Consider the following 26,759-nt stretch of genomic DNA (forward strand, 5'->3'; position numbering starts at 1 on the left):
CCTGTTGTTCAGTGCAGCCTCTCCCTAGCATCTCTGCACAAGATGGACTGCCTGCAGCCTTTCCTATGCAAGCAGGACTCGACTAGAACTTCTCTCTTCATCTTTTACATATTTGGTCCAGTGATTCCCAAAGTTTGGTCCTTCTGGGGTGCATCCACACTGCAGAGTTACAGCAGTTTGATACCACTTTAACAGCTCAAAGCTATGGAATACTGGGATTTGCAGTTTTACAAGGTCTTTGGCAAACCAAACTCTAGCTCTAGAGCAGGCATGGGCAAACTTGGGCCCTCCGGGTGTTTTGGACTTCAACTCCCACCAATTCTAACAGCCGGAAGGCTGTTAGGAATGGTGGGAGTTGAAGTCCAAAACTCCTGGAGGGCCCAAGTTTGCCCATGCCTGCTCCAGAGAGAGGGAGAGAGAAAAGCTTTCTTTTACATAGGCTGTAATTAATTTTGGCACACTTTATGAAGAACTAAAACACGATAGCCAAAGTTAAGAGGTACACATCAAATATCAGAACCTGGCTGAGCAGCAAAGCTTTTATTTGGGTCTATGGCAAGTGAAGACAACTCAAACAAATTAAGTTCTTTTGGAGCGGTCAACCCTCCTGTTTAAGGAGCTCCACTGGCTGCCGTTCATTTTCCGGTCCCAATTCAAGGTGCAGGTTCTTACCTACAAAGCCCTGAACAGTTTGGGACCTGCCCACCTACGTTCTTTTGGAGTCAGGATTGCTGTTCCTGTTGTGGATCCCTGAACAAGCTTCACCATCTCCTAAGGACCTCACCACACTTGAGCATTTTCCCACTTCAATCTACTTTAAATGTTGTGACTGCTTCCTACAGAATTCTGGTCTTTGTAGTTTAGGGAGGGGCCTTTAAATTGCTCATCTAGATAAGCCCTGGGGCCCCCTAAACTACAAACCACAGAATTTTTTCCACTTCAGCCCACTTTAAATGTTGTGACTGCCTCCTGCAGAATTCTGGTGTTTGTAGTTTAGGGGGTGGGGCTTTAAATTGCTTATCCTGAGAAGCCCTGGGTCTCCCTAAATTGCAAAGCCTAGAATTCTGCATGAGGCAGTCACAGCATTTAAAGTGTATTGAAGTGGAAAATCCACTCATCAAGTGTGATGAGGCCCTGAGACTAGTCTGGATGGGCTGAGCCTCCCTGAAATGATGTGGCAAAATCAAAGCAGCAAAACTTCTGCATTGTTTGTTCATTCAGTTGTTTCCTACTCTTCGTGACCTCATGGACCAGCCGCCGCGGCTGTCACCTCCCCCATCTCCTTCAGAGTCAAGCCAGTCACTTCAAGGATGCCATCCATTCATCTTGCCCTTGGTCAACCCCTCTTCCTTTTTCTTTCCATTTTCTCCAGCATCATTGTCTTCTCTAAGCTTTCCTCTCTTCTCATTATGTGGCCAAAGTACTTCATCTTTGTCTCTAATATCCTTCCCTCCAATGAGCAGTCAGGCTTTATATCCTGAAGTATGGACTGGTTGGATCATCTCGCGGTCCATGGCACTCTCAGAATTTTCTTCCAGCACCACAGTTCAAAAGCATCTATTTTCCTTCGCCTAGCCATCACTATGGTCCAGCTCTCACATCCGTAGGTGACTATGGGGAATACCATTGCTTTAACTGTGCGGATCTTCGTTGCCAGTGTGATGTCTCTACTCTTCACTATTTTATCGAGATTGGCTATTGCTCTCATCCCAAGAAGTAAACGTCTCCTGATTTCCTGACTGCAGTCTACGTCTGAAGTAATCTTTGCACTTAGAAATACAAAGTCTGTCACTGCCTCCATGTTTTCTCCCTCTATTTGCCGGTTGTCAATCAGTCCGGTTGCCAGAATCTTGGTTTGTCTTTTTATGTTTAACTGCAACCCAGCTTTTGCGCTTTCTACTTTCACCTTGATTAAAAGGCTCCTCAGCTCCTCCTTGCTTTCGGCCATCAAAGTGGTATCATCTGCATATTTAAGGCTGTTAATGTTTCTCCTGCAATTTTAACTCCAGCTTTGTATTCCTCGAGTCCCTCACATCGCATGATGTCTTCTGCATACAAGTTGAATAGGTCGAGTAAGAATATACAGCCCTGCTGTACACCTTTCCCAATCTTGAACCCATCTGTTGTTCCATGGTCAGTTCTTACTGTTGCTACTTGGTCATTATACAGATTCCTCAGGAGACAGACAAGGTGGCTTGGTATCCCCATACCACCAAGAACTTGCCACAATTTATTGTGATCATACAGTCAAAGGCTTTAGAATAATCAATAAAACAAACATAGATCATTTAATAGCACTATTGCAACTTACTCCTTGGGAGTAAATTGCAATTAACACATTGTGCTTCTAATCCAAGCATTTTCATGCTTTAAGGCTGTTTCTGTGATAATGAGTGAGAAAAATAATTTTCTCTCCCACTTTAATCACCTGCAAGCAAGCATAATAGCAACTTTCCTGCTCTTTTTGACCCTTCTCACCTTAAAAGCTATTCTGGGATCCTAATTCTTATCATTCCTTAGTGACTAAGGCACATGAAAGTTGGAAGGCAAGGACAGCTGGAGAACCACTGTTGCCCTCCTCTGTTCTATGACATTGTGATTTTTTTAAAAAAAACTTTAGTATTAGTTGAATTTAATATTCCAATGTTTATTATTATGCTGATCAAAACCTTATGTTTTCTGGATTCTACTGTTGCTTTACATGTTGTAAGTTTTACCACTGCCAGCTTTGCAGATTTCACTCATCTATATTGTTGTATGATTTTCAGACTTTTTTTTGCATGTAGACTCATGGTAGCACACCATACCTCTGCTTGTCCCCATGGCCCATTAGTAAAGTAGGTCCTGACTTTCTGGTGGATTTAGGATTCGATTAGCTGGTCTCAATGTAAAATTATAAATGCTGAACACAGAAATATATCAGATTTGATGTAGCCTTCAAAGACAAGAACATTTGTTTATAAGTTTCTCTCTTGAAGGGGAAGGGTAAGACTATGTGACTATCATCATATCTGAAGGAAATCGTAAAAATGTGTTTGTTGTCAACTGTGACTTATCCCAGATCCTCTTCTATGGCTTAATTTGGCTGCATCTCTGCATCATAAGGCTGCCAAGTTTTCAAAATAACAATGAGAGAGCTCAATTTCATTATAGGTAGAGCTGACTATTAACTAAGTTGTGCTCCCCAAATATAAATATTGATTTCATATAATTTGCCCATAAATTTAACATATTTTACAGAAGACAAGGGCCTACAGAAGCAGAGAACCTCCAAATATGGAAGAAGTGGCTCAAGCATGCAATAGTGTGAGTGAAATAATACATACAGCTATGTAAAGACACTCTGATCCATTAAATGCAGTCTAAAATTTCCTAAATGCCTCCCTGGCGAACCTCAAACATTTCCAATGTGGTGATAAACACAGGGCTGAGTTCCTCTGAGGGCACATTATTTTTCCTTACTCTTAGCCTTAAGTACAATGTTGTGCTACCCCATTTGAATTCAGGAGGAAAACGCATACATTAGGGCCAACCTGTGCAATTATCATGACATGTTCTTTGTTTCTTACTTATCTGACGTCTGGGACACACTGTCTAGAATAGTCTACAAGAAATTCCTAACTTGATGTTCCGATATTTTTATTTCCACCCAAATGACAACTCATCTAGTTTTTTTAGGATGATATATGCTGGTAGTTCCATATAATGTCACAGATATTGTAATAAGTGCATAATATGTAGTTCTTGGTTATATGCAATCAGGGAAAGCCAATGTAATTCTGGTTGCACAACTGGCAGCATACTTAGGGTTCTACTTAGCTACAACATATCTGAAATAGGTACAGTATATTCAGAACCTACAGCTGACAGATTCAACCTACAATTTCAAAGGTATGTTTGCATATATATACACCGCTTATTCATTTTAGGATAATCTAACTTTCTAATGTAATTAAGATACAAATGATTATTGAGAAAACAAGACAGATCATACATTTTGGTTCAATCCCTGTTCACCAAACCTAGTAAGAAGCCAGAATTAAAATAAGATTACTTTTTTTCCAGATCACTCGTGTTAATTTGCATAACTTTGCGTTTAACCAAAGCCTGATTTCCTGGAAGTATTTGTATTTCACCACATGTAATTAATGTGCCTTATATATGTATAATTAAAAGGATAAAACAATAAAATGAATCTAGTTAAAAACTCAAGGCAGTAATTCTTGTTTAAAGGTTTATTTAGATGGCATGTCTAGGAAATGCTTTAACTCATAAGCATGTAAATGTATAGAATCCTCTGTAAATACCATCATAAACTCCATATATGTAACTTTGCAAAGTACAATTTTGTATCAAATTCACCTTTTAATTGAAATTCACTAAATAGTGACATTTTAATGAAATTTCTCCAACTCCATCATCAGACACTGTAATGACTAACAGTAGAAAAGGAAGGCATTCTATGCACCAAAACACATTACGCTTCTGGCTTATCAGTTTTACTACCAGCAGCTACTGATACTTACATTTAACATTTGATTACTGAAACTGTGTACCATAAATGACATAAAGGTTTCCAGAATGGAAATACAACACATAATACAATGATAATGGAACTGCAGTGAGGTAACAAATTAGAAAGACAAAAATTCCAGACAAAAACTGTTAAATCATCACTTAATTTCAAAATATCCTTCCCAGCAGGACATACAGAGGCAGAATAATGCTTTCCCTCGTGTTCTTAATGTTGTATACATGTGCACACAATCTGCTAGTTATCGGGTGAAGATCTCTGATCTATATTCATCAGAAGTACAATTGTATACTAATACAGAACAAAACTACAGAAGAAAATAAAAGGCACTGTATAGGCTATCATGAAATAAAAGGCACTCGCTTAACAAGGAGACAAATGTAACAACCATTTTTGATGAAATTTTAAACCGACATTGAAGAGAGGATAACATAATTGGCAAAATAGCCCAAAATATTGTGTCTAATATACAATGCTATAGATTCCCCCCCCAAGCTTTTATAGAGATTGAACATGAGTATAAGAATCCTATTGCTACTGAAGTATTTTAAAACATTTATCTGAAATGCTGTGGGGCATACCAGCATATGATTGGAATAGCTACTATCCATAAATAGCTAAATGTTACCCCCAATTACAAAAGGGGTCTTCTGTATCCTCGGCATCAAGCTAAATGGTGTTGGAAAGAAAACACAAGATCTGCTGGAACTTCTATCTAATCAAACAAAGAAATATAAAAGGGAACCAAATCCAGCTTTTAAAAAACAAAGAAGTTGATTATGCATTTTAAGACACAGAGAATGAAAAGGGGAGATAGGAACACATTCTGTTAACACAGTGATATGCACAATAGAAACTTTGGACTCTGGATTGTCAATAATTACTATTATTAAAAACGAAAGTATTTTCAAAGTTTTGAAGATAAGTAATTAGTACATTGGCTCATGAGAACACTAAATGAAAAATTCCATTCTCCTCTATTTCACACATCATTGCCTGAATCAAGGAGCTTTAATACTCAATAATTTAAGTAATGCAACTTTTGCAGTATATATAATATTTTAATTTTGAAACAAAGTAATGAGGATTCACAGATTTGTAAATATTATTTATGTAAAGAATGACATTAAGCAACATTGTTTTGGGATGACTTGCAGGACAAATTCAGGTTATTCATCACAAACATATTTACTTATTTCTGTTTCAGCTGAGATCTTCTGAGAGTTGCAGTTTTATAGCTCACGAAAATGTATCATTGTATAGATATAATCATGTCAACAGTTTTCAAAGGCTTTAGAAGAAAAAATATGTATTTTTGTGGTCAAAAATCATTTTATGCAAAAGAGTCAGTTTTACACTTGCTCAAAATAAAAAAAATTATAAGACTATTTAAAAGTTTGTGTGAAATGCTTTTCAGTCTTGATGCCCAAATTGTAACCAAAGAATGAAAGTAATCCAAGACTTCAAATTTCATATTCAGATATTTTGCCAGAATTATGAAATGTAGGTCTGAAAGGGGATAAGAATAGATATTTTATTATTCAGAAGCACACTATGTGGTACTTATTTATGGAAATATGTTATACCGAATTATATCCAATGTTGGCTTTGCACTAGCAGAACACAGCAACTAATTTTTGCTGATCTTGTTTACTGTGTCTAGATCTGAAAGGGAAAGAAAAAACTGGGGAGGGGGAGCATGCCTGTATGAACAGAAAGATCACTACTCGATACAAATAGACAAACTGTGGCCAAATATTTTTTGTTGTTGTTGAGAACTTATCACTCAAGAGGGTTTGAGGATCTTTAAACAACAAAGCCAACCCTTACAGAGCATGCTTCAGTGTCAACTCAAACATCTCAATGAGTTGAATGGGATTTAGCACCAATTAACAATGTGTGGGATTTCAGTGCTTTTCATGTTTAGTTTTGATCAGTGCTTAAATGGGCTCACAGAAAAGTCTAATGGACATCAGTTTCTTAACAGATGTTCAGCTGACTCACGTCTGTAAGGCACCAACATACTGATATTTGGCAGAAAGTGCTGGATTGGGAGTCATCCTTTGAAGTGAGAGACACTTAGGAGAAAAACAAACATATGTGGGATATATCCTAGCATTGGCTTTCCCCCTTTTAACAAATGAATGGTAACTCATGATTATACTACAGATTTACATGTTTTTAAATATATATTTCAGATGTTCTAAATGATCGGTGTCTTGTTGTCTGAATGCCAGGTTTCTTGATTTTTCATTGTAAACTGCTTTGATAGTTCCCCTTTCTGATAAGAAATATATATATATACCTGCAAACTGTTTAAACAAACTAACAATAGGCCACTTTTCATTTGACTGCAGGGCTGGTTCTTAAAGTGCATTTCTTTTGTACTGAAGGTGTTCTTGCCCACCACACTTGAAAATATATTGTATTCTCATGAAGAAAAAAATATTTAAACTAGCAGACTGCTGACCCAACCGGATCCAATTCCAGTTACTGTAGCAGCTGGAAATAGAGTCCCAGCAACTACAAGCAATGCAGTCAGCAATACCCTATAGGACATTTCCCTATCTTTGCACAGCCATTCAACGAGGAGTTAAAACTGCTCTTATTTGCAAGAATGCTTTTCGGTTAATTGAATTTTACTCAAGTTAAACATTATTATTTTTCTGTATTTATAGGAATAATTCACTTCAACAGGATTCAGGCTGTGCTAGGGACACATCTCAAAGAAATCATTTCAAAAAAGGCAACAAAACTCTTCTCATCCAATACATTTTGCAATAAAGTGGCTTAGAGGAACCACAAATGTATAAGGGTCTTTTCACCCTTTGTCTCCTATGGCATTTTCTGTGTACTCCTGAAAAACCGCTCCTGGTGTTAGGGAACATTTAACATAGAACAGGGGCAGATGAAGGCCGACTCAGCTTGAGTATTAGATCCAAACTAATAAATTAATTCAGAATGTGAAATGATTGTATAGAAAAAAAACTGAGGCACCAATTCTAAAATAACACAGAAGAGCAGGAACATTTTTTTTATTTTGGCTTTTACCACAGGAAGCATACCATTTTATCTTCATTTTGCATAAATCACTTTTCCACCCCTCTATCATCCCCATGAAGTTTATGAGCAAATAAATTCAGTACAGCTCAAGGTACAATAGTTTCAAAGGTAATTTTACTATGCCCCGATAGTCAGTTTCAATAAATTAAAAAAGCTTGCCTTCCCACAAAGTCAGGGGCTTCAAGTACAATTTCTTTAGGAACATTACAGAAACTGAGCGGTGAGATTACGCGAGTGCCACATAAAACTGGCAATACGTTTAATCCTTTGATTGAAGATGGCACACAGAACAAAAGACACGTTCACTGTTTGTCCTTGAAATTTCTGGATGCGACTGTAAGCACATATTCAAGACGTTCAGTAAACACTACACATTCGACACTCTGCGAAACTCTATTTCCTTAATCCAATCAGCCCCCCACCATATAAAAGGATGCAAATATGGATCTACCTGCACACAAATGGTTGGTTATGGCAATGACCATCTAGTGATAGAAAAGAGTGTCGGGAGTTAATGTACATATTACCAACTGGAACTATCAGATCTAGTGGCACTAAGTGACAATCTGCTTGGCTGTGCAAGTGTCATGCTGAAGTCAGGGATTTGCCATGTTGTGCATGTTTTTGACAACAAGGAATCACAACCAGAAGGGCAGCACATCCACAGAGTCATCTTTCAGGCATGAATCACCCTTGCTGGACTGCGATCTCTGGCCAACAAGGAGGGGCAACTGGCACTATAGGTATACTTTTAGCTAATAAGTTATTACTTTTAAGACAAGATATTTCTAAATGATTTATTTGCCTCTGTCCCTATGATAAATCCACAAAGCTGGAACACTTTATTCATAAGGAGACCATAATAGTTTCAATCTGAAAACAAAAGAAAGAGCAAAAGTAAGTTATTTTTTTTCTCCCAGGGGTATAATGATATTTCCTATAGTTCAAGGTGAGAAATTGGCAGAGATTTTACCAAAATCAGAAACATGTATTTTCCAGTGATTTCAACTATCCACTGTTAAGGCACTCTGTGCATGATAAATACTTTGGATGGTTTTAGAGATATTGTACTAGAAAATCTGAAGTAATGAAATTGTTTTCTTGTAGCCTTACATTTTTGTTTTCAGTTGGAAGATAGTTATTTTGTTTCTTGATAGGGACCAACAAACTTGCCCAGTTACTTAATCAAAATGCAAGCTGAATGTTCAGAGTTGCTCCAATGACATCAAAGTAACAGCTTGCTACAATCAATATACTTAATAGGAACACCGTAATGTTGTTTTATATTTGCAATGCTAATACAATTAGCTTTATTTGACAAATGTCTGAATATAGTGAAACAACAAATATATAGGCAGAAGCAGGGCCATACACTATTATGGGACAAAATTGTTTGGCCCTCTTAATTTTTCATGGTCAAAATAATAAAAAAAGGCACAGTGAGTTCTAGCTTAAAGGAGGTATTAGAATTATTTTAGTATTGAAATGACATTTTAATTTAGTTTGCTCTAATTGGTGCCTTTATATCTAGATTAAATAAATTAAATGTCTTGGAGGATACTGGAGGATACGTTCCATTGCTGTGGCACATGGATAGTCCTGTTTCATTGGAGTAAGCTATTTGATTCAGAAAGTGACAGAATATAAAAGTTGCATAAGGCCAATCGAGGATGACTTACAATGTTTGAGAAACAACTCAAAACAACTCATTTAAAGAGATTATGTACTAAAACTTTTACCCAAGTTTTAGTACATAATCAGGAATGAATCAATGGGCTTTAAACTGAATTGTTTCTTTTGTGTATTATTAAAGTTAACTTCAGAATAATGTTGAAAAAGGGGTTAATATTTTTTCAGATTATACTCAATTATCAAAATCTGCACATTTAATGCACTAAAGTACAGCAATAGAATTTGACATGCATTTGAGTCCTAAAATGACATGTTTTGAGTTAGTAAACAGCATAAGTATGTATTTTGGTAGAATATAGCTACATCCCTCTTATATATAAGCACGAATACTATTCATGCATTTCATTTATCTTAATAGAGGCTCTACAATGAATTGAGGTGACAGGCAAAGATATTTCAGGTGTCTCAATGTAATATAAAACAAGAGGGGTTTTATCCAGCAAGAGTGGTTCACATACAGAAGTGGGCTTCATGAATGTAATCGTCCTCCAGGGATGTGGTCCTATGTGCACAAGGAAGTGCTACATGACCAGGAAAACCTGCAGAAATCCAGAGGGTATTGTACAGCTTGCACACACACCACTGGGAGAGAACAAGAGTTGGCTATGTCTACTCCAATATTTCAAATGCTTCGCTGGAGGGATGGAGTGTGTGTTGAATCAGTCCTGTGCCAACAAACAATTATCACTGTCAAGACAGTGCTTACTGTCTTCTTGGTCAGCTGCCAAAGCAGTGAGATCCCTGAATGCAACTTACCACTGCAGATCAAGGTCCTTGGACCAGGTCCAACCATTATGAACAGTAAGCAGTGTATTTCAGTTGTGTAGAAGGAGCACAAAACATATATGTGGAAACATTACAGGAAATATCAAGTGGTACATCAATTATTCTTAATTCAAACACAAGATCTTGACATTGCTTTAATGCATCCTGCACACCAAGCTTTGTGCAGAATTTGAACATCTGAATTTTTTCTAAATATTAGAAAAGTTTCTTACAGAACTATTTGACATTATAATGAAGGACTAAAATCCCTGAGTAAACAAAAGACAACACACAAGTTTGGCCTGAGAAAACACAATTATTGGGGGCTAGGTAAAAGAATACAATCTTTAAAGAGGTGTGTTTAAGGCAGCAGTCAACTTTAGGAGACGACATAATAACTGAGAAATGTAATGAGCCTGTTAAACTATTTGTAGCAGTGTGAAGTTGGATCCAAACCTTGCCATGCTCAGTGAAGACTCACTGAAACCCAGCTCAATGACAAGCCCATTATGCTGACTTCAACGGGTTTACTCCAAACATAATGAGGTTTGTGCAAATGAACATCTGCCTTGGCAAGAAACATTCCTTCTAGCACAAAGTTTTTGATTCAGCAGATATTTTCTGCTGCCTGATGGGAGGAGTGATCTTCTCAATTCCTCATTTTCTGTGCAATCCCCAAAGTAACCATAAGATCTGTTTCTGAAGACTGGGAGATCCTCCAGAACAGTGGAGGCAATGGCACTTTCAAGATGCACTGGGAGCTGAAAAGGACTTTTACCAGTCAGACATTTTCAAGCTGAACTCCACTCATGGACCTTCCCTACTGATAGAATAAGAACCCTGGATTTCAACTCGCAGTGTTTGAATTTTAATAGAAACTAGTTCACTTTAAAACTACATTTTGATTCTAATTAAGCTGAATTTTGAAATCTATCAAAAGCACTCTGATTTTAGCAGAGGAAAATGTGGTAGCGTGTGGACTGCTAGGACTTCAAATAGTAAAGCAGACTGGTGGTAGCACATTAAACCACAAGCTATGGTGGACATGCTGTCTGACAAATTATATCCTCAATAAAATTCTGCAGAGACTTTGAGATCCAATGATTAATCCATATGATGCATCACAATCTGTTGTCTACTGATCAATGAACTTCTTCAGTCATTTAGAGTCATAATGTTTTGAGGTAAAATGGACACCAAATAACCACACATGACACAGGACTTGCAAAATACTCCACTATTGTTTTTGGCCAACACAATCTTGGATTTAAAAAAATTCTTCAGCACATGAGAAGGAGTGCATTTATACACCAACATAGGTCTTACGATCCTGTGAGCACAGCTCTGGCCATAGAAAGGGGGCCACTGGCACCTGCTGATTCAGGGATGGAAGTCTGGCTCCCCATAAATTGTTTGACTGTAGCTCCAAGAATTCTTTACCAAAGCTGTTTTGGCTAGGACTGCTGGGATGAGCAGTCCAGCATCATCTGGAGGATACATGATTCCCAGTCCCTGCACTAAAAGAAAGGAAAACAGTTTTCATTGATTGCCAATCTCCCATGCAAGAAATTTGGAAATTTGCTCTGGATGGTTAGAATGCCCTACTGAGCAACACAGGAGGTGGCTCTAAGATGGTGAAGGGAAAATGAATTCTACCAAATCAAAACTTCCATTCACCAAAGGATTATCCTTCCCCACTTTTCTTGCTTGCTTCGGTGTTAGTAGAATGAAACAAAACATTTTTTAAATGTCCTTAATTCTACTCGTTATTGAATTTAAATCAAGTAGCTACATGTCTTGGTATCCATTTTAAAAAAAGATATAAAGTAACTCCAGATACTTGCTCCAGCACTCAAAAGAAGTGTCACTGGGTTTTACCAGACTGAATCAGTTTTTTAAAGCATACAATTTCACCAATGGCAATTCGATTCCTTATATGTAATATGTTTGCACATATGGGCCAATTCCAATATTCAATAACAAACTTTACAAAAAAAATAGAAGACCTATATATAGAAAACTGAGGATGCTGGGATAACGCATGTACAAAGAGTCTGCTGTTTATCCAGCATTCATGAACATTCCAATGTTTTGGGCAAAAATCAAGGATTTTTCCAAAAAAAGCTACACACAAGGACAAGTGCGCAGTTTCTTACTGTATGAAGGAAATTGCTATCTGGCCCTGAGTTTCATCTGGCCTTACATTAATATCCGGAGGTATAGATATAGATTTTCCTGGGAAAAGATTGAAAATGATGCATGAATATAGTATATTTCTAGACAGCTCTAGTGTCAACGGCTATTTTACCAACCACACTGCACTATAAAGTTCAAAATATACCGGCAAGAAATGCACAGTTTTCTAGGTTTTTTATATTTGATTTTGGCCGCATTCATAGTTGCTATGGCAGATTCCAATATTAAATTACTAGCCTATCATGTGTATTTTCACCAAATAGTGCTTGTATGTCAGATTCCAGAACTGAAGGCAGTTTGTTATCTCTTTTCCCTATCTCACCTGAATGCATTTGAAAATTAAACAGAATGAAAAGTTATTTTCACTAAATTGCTTGCACAATTCAAAACTACTGAAATGGCATACGTGTTCTCCCAAGGCTTTAAAAAGTATTAATCTCAGTCACTTCAAAAATCAACTGGAATCTCTATTTCTCTAATCATTTCCCATCATATTCCCTTTAAAGTATTGGGATTAGCAAGAGCTACTAACACACACGATTCATGATTCATAGACCAAGTTGCATATATAAAATAATTAACTACTGAATTCAGCACCTGACAGGATGTCGTCTATGGAACCAAACTCTAAAATAAAGAAAATAATCTTCACTCACTTTGAATCTAGATATTTTCCCCCCAAAAGGCCTAGAATTAGGTCAGTAACTAAAAAAATATGTTACCAAACTAAATGTTTCTTTCATCGGCTCATCAGTAGATATGCAGGCACAGTGTAGATACAGACTGTCCAAGAAAATAAAAATTGATCTAAACCTTGCGGTGCAGGTTTTTTAAAAAATAAACATATTTAGAAACCTCCGTTTTTCTGAGGCACCAGAGCATAAAAGCAATCTGGCCTATCTCAAGTAGTGTACGGTGCAGAAGGAATGTGGTGGATCCCTCCTGATTGTCTGCCAGGGCTGCAGCTTCGGGACAGTTAACCAGCCCAATATTGCCATGTTGCACATCCTTGCTTAAGCCTTGCAGGACCAGCTCCCTTCAGACACACAACTGTTCACTCATACCAAGGCATTTCTGTCCGTGGTCTTTTCCTCTTCTTTTTACAAAGGCAATAGATAGGCAACACAAAAAAACCTGCCCAAAACAAGGGAAAATACAGCACATTAATACAGGCTTAAATACAACACCATGCTAGCACCCAATAATATGGCAAATAATGTGGAATTTCCATCACCTTTTTCATGGTCTTTCTAGATTGCACTTGCCCTCTGAGTCCCATTTACAGGTTTCCCACCCCACCGTGCAACATAGCACAATGCATTTGGACTTTTCCCTCCCTGGCATCTGTTTTAAATAGGGGCTTTGTGTGTGAGAGAAATTGCAGGACCATCTGTCATGCGTGCTTTTAATGTGATTTTCCTGCTTCTTGGCAGGGAGTTGGACTGGATGGCCCATGAGGTCTCTTCCAACTCTATGATTCTATGACCCAGAGTCATCCTGCCTTCTCTTTGCTCCATCGTATTTCTGATAGTGGTAGAATCAGAAAAACACTTTGAGAAAAAAATCATCAGGTGCTGGATGTGTTATTAGCCCCCTTTCCTAAAAGGCAGAAGAAGTGGTATCAGCAAAAAGTCAATTTCTGGAGTCTACTGGATTTTGGATGTCTGGAAAATGAATACTCAATCTGTACAAGCACTGTGGTGCTGGAGGAAAGTATGATCCAACCAGTCCATACTTCAAGAAATAAAGTCCGACTGCTCATTGGAGGGAAGCATGATAGAGGCAAAGATGTACTTTGGCCACATCATGAGAAGAAAGAAAAGCTTAGAGAAGACAATGATGCTGGGGAAAATGGAAAGAAAAAGGAAGAGGGGTGGCCGACCAAGGGCAAGATGGATGGATGGCATCCTTGAAGTGACCTTGAAGGACCTGGGGGAGGTGATAGCTGACAGGGAGCTCTGGCGTGAGCTGGTCCATGAGGTCACGAAGAGTCGGAAACGACTTGAATGAACAACAACAAACAAGCACAGAATCTGAATTTTGTTACTGTGGTAGGAGCATCCTCTTGGCTGATTGCTGTTCATAAAACACTCCAGCTAGATAGCAGAAGAAAAGGAGAAAGAGGAGAAATGAGAGACAAAGTGATTTTCACTGTTTCCCACTTCTTACTGTATGCCCCCTCCAGTAGTGTGAAAGATGAGGAAGTAGAAAAAAATAATATTTTTTCATGGATGACATTACATACTAAATTCCTGTCCCTTGTATTCAAAAAGACTTATTATTCAAGTCAATATATTCATTGTTTATTCATATAGTGAATGGATGTGATCCAATAATTTGCCATATGGAAGATCTAGTCCATAAATTCTGAAGTCATTTATTTACTGCTAACTTCTTCGAGCCACTATTCACTAAAAATGTCACTTAACTTTCTCTCTCTCTTTTTTAAAAAAACAGCCCCAATCATTCATTATATTTCACTAAATTATATATTTGCAGATCTTTACATTTCTGGAGACAGGCCCAAACCACAAAAGCCACATATTCCGGGCATATTGCTTTTTCTTCATCCTTTTTACTTTCTGATGACTTTTTGAGTTAGATTTGCTCCAAAATAAATACAGTATTGACCTCCATATCAAAAAGTGATATGTTCCTGGGCTTTGCATGGATATGTAAAATCACAGATAATTGCAAACATTGTTTCTTTTATAGGCCAAACACCTGAGAAGATGCCTTAAGCGAATAAGTAAAGTTGTGGATAATAGTATATTAATTCTGCAGATATGAGGACTGTGTCCAGAGGAGGGTGACTAAAATGATCAAGGGTCTGGAGAACAAGCCCGATGAGAACCAGCTTAAAGAGCATGTTTAGCCTGCAGAAGAGAAGGCTGAGAGAAGACATGATAGCCATGTGAGGGGAAGTCATAGGGAGAAAGGAGCAAGCTTGTTTTCTGCTGCCCTGGAGACTAAGACACGGAACAATGGCTTCAAACTACAGGAAAAGAGGTTCCACCTGAACATTGGGAAGAACTTCCTAACTGTGAGAGCTGTTCAGCAGTGGAACCCTCTGCCCCAGAGTGTGCTGGAGGCTCCTTCTTTGGAGGCTTTTAAACAGAGACAGGATGGCCTTCTGTCAGGGGTGCTTTGAATGTGATTTTCCTTCTTCTCGGCAGGGGGTTGGACTGGATGGCCCATGAGGTCTCTTCCAACTCTATGATTCTATGATATGAGAGTTGTCCTGCACTTCATTTTCCAACACACTGTTTCAAATATTATAATGAATACATACATTTTAGTCTTACCTACTATAACAGCTATGGCTCCCATTATTAGTCCCAAAACCAGTATCAATGGTGCAATCAGCAACTTCCCACCTGCAAAAAAAAAGTTACACGAAATTGTATATATTTCTTTACTCATCTTATGAGTAAGCTAAACCTCTTAGTTCTGGATGGGTGAGAGAACTACAAATGCAAGAGTAACATATGTCATGACTTGCTTTTCCTCTGTATGTGAACCATTATTTATTTTACTTAATTGAAACCAGATATTGCATTATCATCTTCCTAGATTTCAGAGACCTGCATTTTACTCATGTTGAACCTTGCCAACATATGCCGAAGCCTCCATAGCCAGCCTCCTTGATTCCCCAAAGCAGCCTTAGAAAGGCAGGCAAATGAGAGCTTTACCCTCAATTTTATTTGACAGCTTTCAAAAATAGGATCTGGCCTTAAAGGACTATACTTTACACTGTAAATGGGATAAGGACCTAGTAGAAGAGGGGGCATTTGGCAGAAATCAAGTTTCTCTTATGAGAACCTGTAAATAAACTCATTTGTTCTTACAATTTATAAAAAGTCTCAGCATTTGTACCTAAGACCAGAAGCCTCTATTGATAATTTAGTTAACATTGCAGTAATTGTGTAACGGAACAGTCAGTACATCCATTATGTTTTATTGAGTTATCCGTTCCAAGAGCTGCTATACAGAAAGCAAATGTAATTATCATTGTTGCAGCTACCAGTTATTGTTATTTCCGGAGGTAATAGAAAGTCTACAGACTATACTCTTCCTCTAAGATGGAATGTCAACACCAGCATGACTATCAATCTATGAACTTTTATCAATATTTTCTTTTTGCTTGTTCTTTTAACCTCGACTCCCTTTATTACAAATATGTATTAACACCTATAGGAAAGTTTATTACTGTAGAATAATATGGCTTATTACAATACAATAACATTGTTTGGAAATTTCCTCTTAGTTGATTTTTAATGGCTGCTGTGTTATGAACCACACAAAGGAAATAGTTTAAATTTGCATGACTAATTCCTCTCAGTGCTCCTTTGTTAAATTGCTTCATCTGGAAGAAAATCTATCCAAATCTCCCCAGAGATGTCCAGAAAGAAGACTAACATGACTGTTCCTTTAGATCTATTTTCTTATCAAGATCTTTCTTATGATCTCAGTTTCAAAACCAAATGAAGCAAAAAAATATTGTTGGTGTCCAATTTAAACAACTAATTTAAATGCCTGATTTAAAATTAAGATTACCAATATTGATTTTTTTGTGTAACTAAGAAAGAAATATATGCGTACTAACATTACAACAGTTATATGGCATTTTAGGCCAATAACTTCCATCATCATTGCAAACATACCTAATGATAATGGAGTATATGGGAGTTGGAGTCCCAAAACATCTGGAGTGCCACAGCTGTTAATTCCTTAATTCCTGTCCAATAAAGCAAAGCATTTTTGAGCCTATGTACAGAGCCTACTCCAAAGAAGAATCTAAATGACTATAATCCTATCCCAATGTGTAGAATCAATGTATGAATTATCATTGTCAAGGCAGATGGCATGACTTTCAGACATACTGAGGAGACTCTGTCTCCCTCTCTCCTTCTCCTAGAGTTAAGCAGCAGTTCTTGAGTATAGGCAGAATGCCAGCATACCCTTAAAATTACCTGAAAACTCAAAATGAGTTTAGAATTATGTTTTGTTTTTAAAGTCACTTTAATGATATGGCAAATTTATCTTCAACTCTTCAGAGTAAAAACCCCAGCAGTCTTTTCTGAGAAGTTATCCTCAAAATGAGGCCCATTTTCAAGTTCCAAGTCTAGATCCAGAGAACTCATGCTACCCCTCTATTCTGCTTTGCTCAGACCACACTTGGAATACTGTGTCCATCACAATTTAAGAGAGATGTCGACAAGCTGAAAGGTATCCAGAGAGGGGTGACTACAATGATGAAGGGTCTGGAGAACAAACCCTGTGAGGAGGGACTTAAAGAGATCAACATGTTTAGCCTGCAGAAGAGAAGGCTGAAAGGAGACATGATGGCCATGTATAAATATGTGAGGGGAAGTCCTAGGAAGGAGGAAGCAGCCTTGTTTTCTGCTGCCCTGGAGACTAGGACACAGTGCAATGGCTTCAAACTACAAGAAAGGAGATTCCACCTGAACATTAGGGAGAACTTCCTAACTGGGTGAGCTGTTCGGCAGTGGAACTCTCTGCTCCAGAGTGTGGTGGAGGTTCCTTCTTTGGAGACTTTTAAACAGAGGCTGGATGGCCATATGTCTGGGGTGCTTTGAATGTGATTTTGATGCTTCTTGGTAGAGTTGGACTGGACGGCCCATGAGATCTCTTCCAACTCTATGATTCTAAGTTTCTAATGAGATGTATGTCCTGCAGTTAATCACAAGTTTTCAAACATATCTGGTAAGTATTGTCGAAGGCTTTCATGGCCGGAATCACTCAGTTCTTGTGGGTTTTTTCGGGCTATATGGCCATGTTCTAGAGGCATTTCTCCTGACGTTTCGCCTGCATCTATGGCAAGCATCCTCAGAGGTCTGAGGATGCTTGCCATAGATGCAGGCGAAACGTCAGGAGAAATGCCTCTAGAACATGGCCATATAGCCCGAAAAAACCCACAAGAACTGATATCTGGTAAGAGTAGGATTTATACCAAAGGGTGAGCAAATTAAATTAGAGCACTTGAGAGCCTTTCACACGATGAGGGACAGCATAGCTCTTACATCTGAGGGAGTTGCCAATCCTAGCTTATATCCTACTTAAAGAAATGCAACAAGGATACAAGAAAGCCAATGCACTAAATGTAGATTTGTTGTTATTAGTTTTGGACCAGACACAAGCTGCAATTTAGAAAACAGCAACACAGGCTTCTTCCTCTTCTAGCTCTTATGACTCTTGCTTAGCATGCTTAATTCAATCATCGAGCTTTAAAAAAATACATTTGCACTGGAAATCAGACCCAACGAAGACATGAGAAAGTACACAGGCATACAAATAAGATATATGCTGCTCACCCCACTGCTTGATCATCATGTACCACCCAGCTGCATATAGGGTTAGCATGCCAAGATACTTATTGACCAACTCTACAGTGTTAGAGCTAGCTATCATGTTCAGTTGGCATATTTTGTAAAAGTTTGTGCTATAGATGGGCAACTCAACGTGTTAGTTGGCCTTAACATCCACAACCAAAAATATGTGTTCTCTTATATGTTGTGGTGTTTTGGGGCAAATATTGTTTCCCTCAATGCTTTCATCTACACTCAGTTATCGTTTCAAAAGTGCATCTCTCTGCAAAGTATTGTCATCTACTCACCACAGACAGAGCCTCTCACGAATCTCCTCAAATGTGGTCTCTCGGGGAGGTAGCGGTATTTGCATCCAAATATACTGAGGTTTGACGTATGATCTCCAAAGAAACGGAGCTGGCGGTATCTTTCCCCACAGCGATAACAGAAATTAGTGTTACACTGAGAGCAAGTCATGTGGTCACATCCCTCTGTCCTCTGGATATGAATCTTTAGGAGCAAAATAGAAAGTAGGGGCAGGCAGAGAGAGAGAGAGAGAGAGAGAGAGAGGGAGGAATGATATATGTATTTAATAATAATTTTCTATCCAATATTTAGTCCATTCATTGATCTTATGAAGATTCATCCAAGAGAGAGAGAGAGAGAGAGAGAGAGAGAGAGAGACTGCCTCACTGGTAAATGACCTTTAGAAGATGCTCTTCAAATTACCAAATGGCCTGACTCATTTCAGCACTGACTATTTAAGAAGTCTGTCATCTGCTTTATAATACAGAAATAAGCACAACAATTTCAAGAAAAATAGAAAAATTGTTTTCAAAACTGTTCAAATCTATATTCAGAAATTAAACAGAATCAATAGCATTCCTGAGTGGATCACTTATTTCCTAGCCAAGCTCTGCTCAGATGGAATAGTTGCAGTTTTTAAATGAATGACACAGGTGACAGATAAAGGGCAAGTTTTCCATGCAGCATCCAGGTTCAGTGCTCAATGTATTCATTTATAAAGAATAACAGGCAGCAGATAACAGTGAAAAATCTTTTAAAAACCCTATCCTACTAGCAGGTAACCATAAGAAGCCTAACTTTCAAAACCAACAATCAGTGCTTTTCCTCTTGATTTTTCTTTTTTTTTTTTTTGTGAAATTGAAAAACTGTTCTCAATACTTTACAAATATTTCTAAGGACTTCTTTCTAATCATAATAACAGTTTATCCATTTCAGCTATCTTAAAAATGTTCAGTATCCACTCTTCCATGTAAGCTGTCCCAGCTTTTTTCCACCAATTCTGTGCATAGAACAGATTCACCTCCAGAATCATATAAGGTCGCACTTTCATCTGGTACCCAATGAGGAGAGGAGGAGGACAACAACTATGGCTTTACTTGGTTCTTGGTTACTGTTATTGTTTTTGTTATTGTTGTTATTTGCATTGTCTTCTGACTCCTCACTTGCCAAAATGAACAAAGAAACCAAGGACACCTATTGGAAATGTGGAAATCAGAAAAGAAATTTCTTGCATATGCAGTTCCCATACACTCAAGCAAATGGTTTTAGGGCCAAATACAGAACACCCTCTTTTGACATGCTGCTGTCACCAGATAGAGTTGGGAAAAATACAGGTAAACCATTTGCCTAAATTAATAGATAAAAGTTTTTTGTGTACTGATTTGTTTGTTAATTTATTTATTCATTCATTTTCTGTCTCCCAAATTGTACATAGTGCCACAGGTGAATTTTACACAACCAAGGTTTCAACAGAAAAAGAGACTATAAAAATGGGGATAAGGAAAAATGAGGAAGATGATGTGAAAATGAAGCCAGAAATGTCCCAGCTTCATTTCTGTAGAGGTTCATTATTGTGAATTAAGAGACTTGGAGAAATTCAATACTTCTAGGATTTTGCACCGAGGTTGCTGAAATATAGAGTACATTTTATAAATCAATCGTTTATACTCACATAAGACCAACAATCCTATTTGTGTCCATTCCAAAGGGGGTATCATTCGATGCAATAAGACTGCAGGCTAAAGTAAACAGTAATCTATAGCATGCAGCAGCTCTGATCTTCTTCATGCTCATAAAAGTACTCCCAAGAGTTCTGAGCATATGTGCCCTACATATTTCTGTTGATAAATACTTTTAAACTATATATCTGAGCTTCCATTAACAACAGAAGTCTTTGAAACCGGTTAAATCTTTCTAATCTCATCTTCAAATGAGCCAGATGCAATTGTACAGTAATGCACTCTTCTCCGGTTTTCTTTTGTTCCCGAATATATTTGAGGAATAATGATGAATCATTGAGGAATTTAAGAACATCTCATTGCAAATCTGACATCCTCCATTCTCACGTGATTTATGACATGCTTTATCTCCATCAGTGGGAACATCTTCTTTCCCAAATATTTGTGTCACTTAGGTGCTATCAGTGGTGCCACAATGGTCAACAGATGGAATGATAAAAATTCAGCTAATTTACTAGGATCCTGATTTCTAATATTCCAAAGTTGGGTCTTCCACACAGCCCGACATCCCAGAATATCAAGGCAGAAAATCCCATATTATCTGAATATGGACTCAGCTAACCCAGTTCAAAGCAGATATTGTGGGATTTTCTGCCTTGATATTCTGGAATATAGGGCTGTGTGGAAGGGCCCTCTTATTATTCTGAAAATCTCACTTTTAGATCTGGTGATTATGCAGCAATATATATTGAATTTTTAAAACATTAGATTTTGTTTTTACTCTTTAAAAGCAAAACCAAACACTACACTTCATAAGATACAGATAAAACATGCTGTGATTCATTATGATACACATTATGGCAAAGGAAACACAATATTTAAATATTGAAAATAGTAAAAGCCAATGCTTGAACTCTTAAATCATTTGCAGGATCTACATAAGCAATACACAGAGCTGCCTTATGTAGAACCATACCATCAGTCCTTCTAGTTCAATCTTCTCAACTGTGACTGGTAAATCCTCTCTAGGGTTTCAGGTAGAATAGTTCACAAGCCCTACTTTATTTTGTGGGACAAGATCAACTCATTATTGCAGTTGTGGGACTTCTTCTCTCTGGCATTTGGTTTATACAGCTGAATGTACTTTCTCAATATGGGGTTGTTTCAAAACAACAAAATATAATGAATTCCATGTAAATGTTGACAGAACCTGATTGCTTCAGCACATACAAATAAAATCCTGAAAATAGTCCCTTTTAAATTTCATGCAGTATATTTTTCCTTAATAAAATTGTTGCATTTTATTAAATTAATTTTGTTAATTTAATTTCACCATTAGAGAAGAATATTTGTAAGAGTCCTGTCAATATGACCAGAATTCACTACTAACAAAAAAATTGACTGGTGCCAAGAAGTGTCTGTTTACCTCCCTATAACACATTGGTAAGAAATCAGGGGAAAACAGTCATTACCCAAACCTAATTTGTGTGGTTCTTCTATCCTGAGAATTAGAGCAACAATAGTGTGTAATGAAGGAACGCGGAACGCTGTGTTTGTTATTCTGGTCCCACCTTCATTCAGAACTCATTGCCTCAGAGCAAAGCTTCAAGATAGTTATCTGTGCTTTAGGTCAAAACAGTTTTGAACTGTTTACATAAATTTCTATTCACCCAAAACACCCAAGATGTGGACTGTTTGTTTCTTTTACTTAACTTGGTGCAAAGGAAAAGGATTTTACATAGAAGGTAAAATGTGACCTAAGTTAAGCCAATCAACATCTTCCAGAAATGAAAGCAGAGGTAAAAAATAAAATAAAATAAAATAAAGGGCCAGTTTCTAGACTGAACTCAGTACATTCAGACCTATCAGCGGCATCTCACTCACTGTTGTCAACACAATGTGGAGATACAGCTTTTGTAGATATCCAAGGAAGAAGATGTAGTCAACATTAATCTCCTTCTCCTCAAAATGATTCTTCTCTGGAACCATAATCCCAGAACCATAATTCCAGAGAAACATGCAATAACACCAGCAGGAATATATTCAAATTGGAAATCTGCTAAATTTTCCTGTAAAATTTTTCTACTTTTTAATAAAATATTGTACTTGTAAACTTTTAAAGTTGTTTTAGCAGGAAAAAAAATAATTCTTATAATCATAAACAAGATTTAAACCAGACCTCAAATATCTGTTCACCAGTTTCTATTACTGTAATTTATTCAAGCTTAATATCCTTAGAGAGAAAGAGTGCAAATATACAAGTGTTTGGCTGCTTTACAGTTGAAATAAAACCACATATACCACCCAAGCCAATATGAAGTTATGAATTCACTTTTTCTCTGTGTAGGCCAAACCACAACTAGACCTAAGAAGGTATTTGTTTCTTTCACTTTCAACAAAAAGAGAGAGCATTGTCGATTATCTTGAAGTTTTTCACAATAAACTCATGAGTTTCACAATTAAATCACATTGGCTCTATTGGTAAGATTTTGTGGTTTTAGTTGCAATCTGACTTGTTAACAGCATTAGTTCAAATAGGCATTATAAAGTTTTGTTCATGAAGTCAGTAGGGTTCCTGAGCAGAGCAGGTTACAAATAAAGTATTATTATTATTGTGCCTGGGTCTGCATTAAAAAACGGTGTTCGGCTTATTCAAATGCCTGTAACGCAGCAATATTTTTTTCAGCCGCAACAGAACAGTGGCTGCCGAAAAACGACTGCTTTTGGTTTCTTTTGGCTACACATGGAGTGCAGGGAGGGAGGCAGCTGTTAGAACGAAAAGTATCCCAGAAAGGGTGTTTTCTTAAGCCCTTGTTTTAAATCCAGGTCTCCTTTAAAGACAGAACGTAAAGGATCCCAGGAAGGGGGGGGGGGGTTCTTAAGCTCTTGCTTGCAAGGTCTCCTTGAAAGACAGAAGAGAAAAGATTGAAGAAAGAGTGGTATCTTAATACTGGTGCTTTTAATCCAGTTCTCAATGAAGGATATAAGGACAAATGATGCCTAAAATGTCAGGAAGGGAAGCCTGGGAAGTCTCCCCCATTGCCGCCAATGGGCCAGATCAAAAACAAATCTTTTGGCTTCCCAGATAGAAAACGGATTTCTGTCCTCCCATATTCAGGAGGCTCCCAAAGAACAGATTAGGGCCCCTACCGAAATCCGACACACCTAAATGGATCATGGTTTATCTAAATTTCCTAACCCTAGAAGTCAGTCAAATATGCTAATTCAGATCCTAATATATTTAGAGGAAGCAGACAATTTTCTAATTCAAAATTTTCTAAAAATCCATGTTACTGGAAATAATTCACATATTACATTTAGCTCTTTCAATGTAGTTTCATTTATAAGCAAAGAGTTTGAACACCACAGAATCAGTCTGGAGAACCTAGAAAATGCCCAGACATGTGTTCTCTCTAGATCTCCAGAAATTCTGCCAAAAGGTGACCACAGAACTGCTCTGGAGGCCTAGAGAGAACATTTTTCTAGGCATCATCTAGGTCAGGGGTCCTCAAACTTTTTAAACAGAGGGCCAGGTCACAATCCACCAAACTGTTGGAGGGGCCGGATTATAATTTGGAAAAAAAAAACATGAATAAATTCCTATGCACAGTGCACATATCTTATTTGTAGTGCAAAAAAACACTTAAAACAATGCAATGTTTAAAATGAAGAACAATTTTAACAAATATAAACATTAGTATTTCAATGGGAAGTGTGGACCTGCTTTTGGCTGATGAGATAGGATTGTTGTTGTTGTTGTTGTTGTTGTTGTTGTGTGCTTTCAAGGCGTTTCAGACTTAGGTTGACCCTGAGCGAGGGCCGGCTAAATGACATTGGAGGGCTGCATCCGGCCCCCGGGCCTTAGTTTGTGGACCCCTGATCTAGGTCCTTCAGAGTAGTCTAAGGTATGCTTTGGTCAGAAGCCTACCAACAGGAGTTATAATCCCTTTTGTGAATGGCAACTTCTTGCAGATTTGCATATTTACAGTAAAAACAAAGATTGCACATGATGCTAATGCTGCAATTTCAAAATATTAGCTTCATATCAGAACAAAACATTCTAAAGTAGATTATACTTCCTTTTGCACAGTGAGAATGCAGTTTTGTAAAAACAAGCAGAACCAGTTGGTATAAATATTTACCATTTCTCAAGAATGTAGTCTATTATAGCTGAGTCATTGAACACAACTTTTTTGATCATTTTACCTACTGCACACCAAGTAATATTTCATTTATTGAATTGATATTGATTAATTGCATTTCCAGTGTTTTTAAATAGAGGAGCTTTGAAATAACAGGTGCAGCATTCCTTAGTGATAATACTTTCTGTCAAAAACCATTTAAACTCCATAAAGTGTGGAACAGACCTAAAGTCACCAAATTCTGTCTGATCTTGGTTGCTATGCAGAATCAGCCCTGAGCAATCCTTGCCTAAGAAAATCCTATCAAATTCATGGAGGCACCATGAAGGTACACACACAGTTGTTGAACAATCAACTGCTATCTATTTAAGAAACTATCATCCACATCTGTCCATTTCCCCCCCTATCCTTTAAGAAAAGTCTGTAATAGACTCCTCAGTTTCAATAATTTTTACAAAGCAGCTCAAGCCTTTTTAAAAATCATGTCAGAAGCGAATTGTTGCACCTTAGCAGGAGTTCACCTTGCTCAATCAAACACTCACCAGGAAGCCAACCGTAGTAACAAGCAGTTTATTGATAGAACACACAATAAAAGAGTAAAAATCCAAATATGAGAAGAAAGTAAAAGTCCCAAAAAGCCAGAGATAAACCTCAAATGCAAAGGTTAGAGCAGGAATGTGAATCCAATATAGATGTAACTAAACATGAGCTTGATTAATCCAAGAAACAAGGAACAAAACATGAGCTTGAGTTCATGAGTAAAACCCCCAAAACAGATAGCAAACTTGACTAAAAAACTTGGCTTGAATCAATAACAGGACCAGGAACAAGGCAGGAGGTTCTCACTCCATTCGCGACGTGCTTGATCGGAAACCTAAGAGCTTCCTTTTCTCAATTAAGGACAGCAATGTCTGAAGGCATGCCATTAGCCTCGAGAAGCCTGTCTGTGGCTCTCTTTCCAAGGCCTTGGTTTGCACCTGGAAGTCTTCCCCACAGGAGCAGCCTTGATTCTCTGTCCAACTCCCCTTCATTGGGTGAACTCATGCCCTCCTCCCTTCTCTGCCTGTCAGTTTCTGAAACAGTTTCATTTTCACACAGAGAATCAACATCTAATTTCAAATTCCCTCCATTCTCCCAACCAAAGAATCACCATCGTGTTCCAACATCCCCTCTGTCTGAGCACCTCCAGAAGCATCAGGCCCTGCAGGCCCTGCATTCCCAAACCCATCATCATCACCATCATCATCATCATCAGCTGGCTGAACTACAACACAAATTGAAAATATACTGCAAGTCAATTCTGTTATGAGAGAATTGGTCGTCTGCAAGGACGTTGCCCAGGGAACCCCTGGATATGTTACCATCCTGTGAGAGGCTTCTCTCGTGTCCTCACATAGAAAACTAGAGCTGACTGACAGGAGCTCACCCTGTCTCGCGGATTCGAACTACTGACTTTCAGGTCTTCAGGTCAGCATTTCAGCACCAACACGGCTCCAGCTCAAGCTAAACATGCACATTGTAACTCTTAAAAACTGTTCTTTTACTTATGCATGGCACATAGAAATTAAACTGTAATATGGTTGAACTGTCAGTTGAAAACTAATGTAGTAACATTTGGCAAAAAAAGACCGTAGTATAGTTAAAAGAGTATGTACAGTATTTGAAATAAATCAAGCTGTAGTCAAACCAACAAGCTCTAATAAGGTCTATTTCAGTACTGCAGTTCATTATTGGCATACTCATTGGCAATAAAAGTTCCTCAAGTGTTGAGTTTTCTCTGATTTTCTGTTAAGATTTCTTGGGTGATGAAAAATTTGAAAATGTCAACAAACTTTTTTTTTTACTGCAAACAGTTGTTTACCAGGCAGAAGAAACCATGAAATCATCCAACCCAAGGAGACACCTGAGGCATGAAAGAAATTCTTGGGAAGCAGGTCCTTCAAGATCTCTGCCCTATCACTGCAGGCTAGCTCTTTTCAGAAATACAATATTTCCATTTCAGCTGTTATGTCACATCATCTGTTATAGTGCCCTGATTATCCTATTCAACCTC

General features: G+C 37.8%; 1 protein-coding gene across 2 annotated transcripts in view; it reads right to left on the reverse strand.

The window, feature by feature from the left end:
• Positions 1-7,552: 7,552 nt before the first annotated feature.
• The window catches only part of RNF217 (ring finger protein 217), a 64,385-nt gene continuing 45,178 nt past the window's right edge, over positions 7,553-26,759 (reverse strand). The window contains exons 4-7 of one of the 2 annotated variants that reach the window (XR_010909692.1): positions 18,888-19,089; positions 15,556-15,627; positions 12,973-13,384; positions 7,553-11,571 (exon numbers count right to left, since the gene is read on the reverse strand). Coding sequence is in view for 1 of the 2 variants with exons in the window: in XM_067466853.1 (XP_067322954.1) it covers positions 11,538-11,571; positions 13,315-13,384; positions 15,556-15,627; positions 18,888-19,089 (378 nt within the window). In the remaining variant the exon portion in view is untranslated. The remainder of the gene's footprint in view (positions 11,572-12,972; positions 13,385-15,555; positions 15,628-18,887; positions 19,090-26,759) is intronic. The other variant, XM_067466853.1, reaches the window with a different exon arrangement.

This window comes from Anolis sagrei, chromosome 1, assembly GCF_037176765.1.
Source record: "Anolis sagrei isolate rAnoSag1 chromosome 1, rAnoSag1.mat, whole genome shotgun sequence".
Taxonomy (NCBI): domain Eukaryota; kingdom Metazoa; phylum Chordata; class Lepidosauria; order Squamata; family Dactyloidae; genus Anolis; species Anolis sagrei.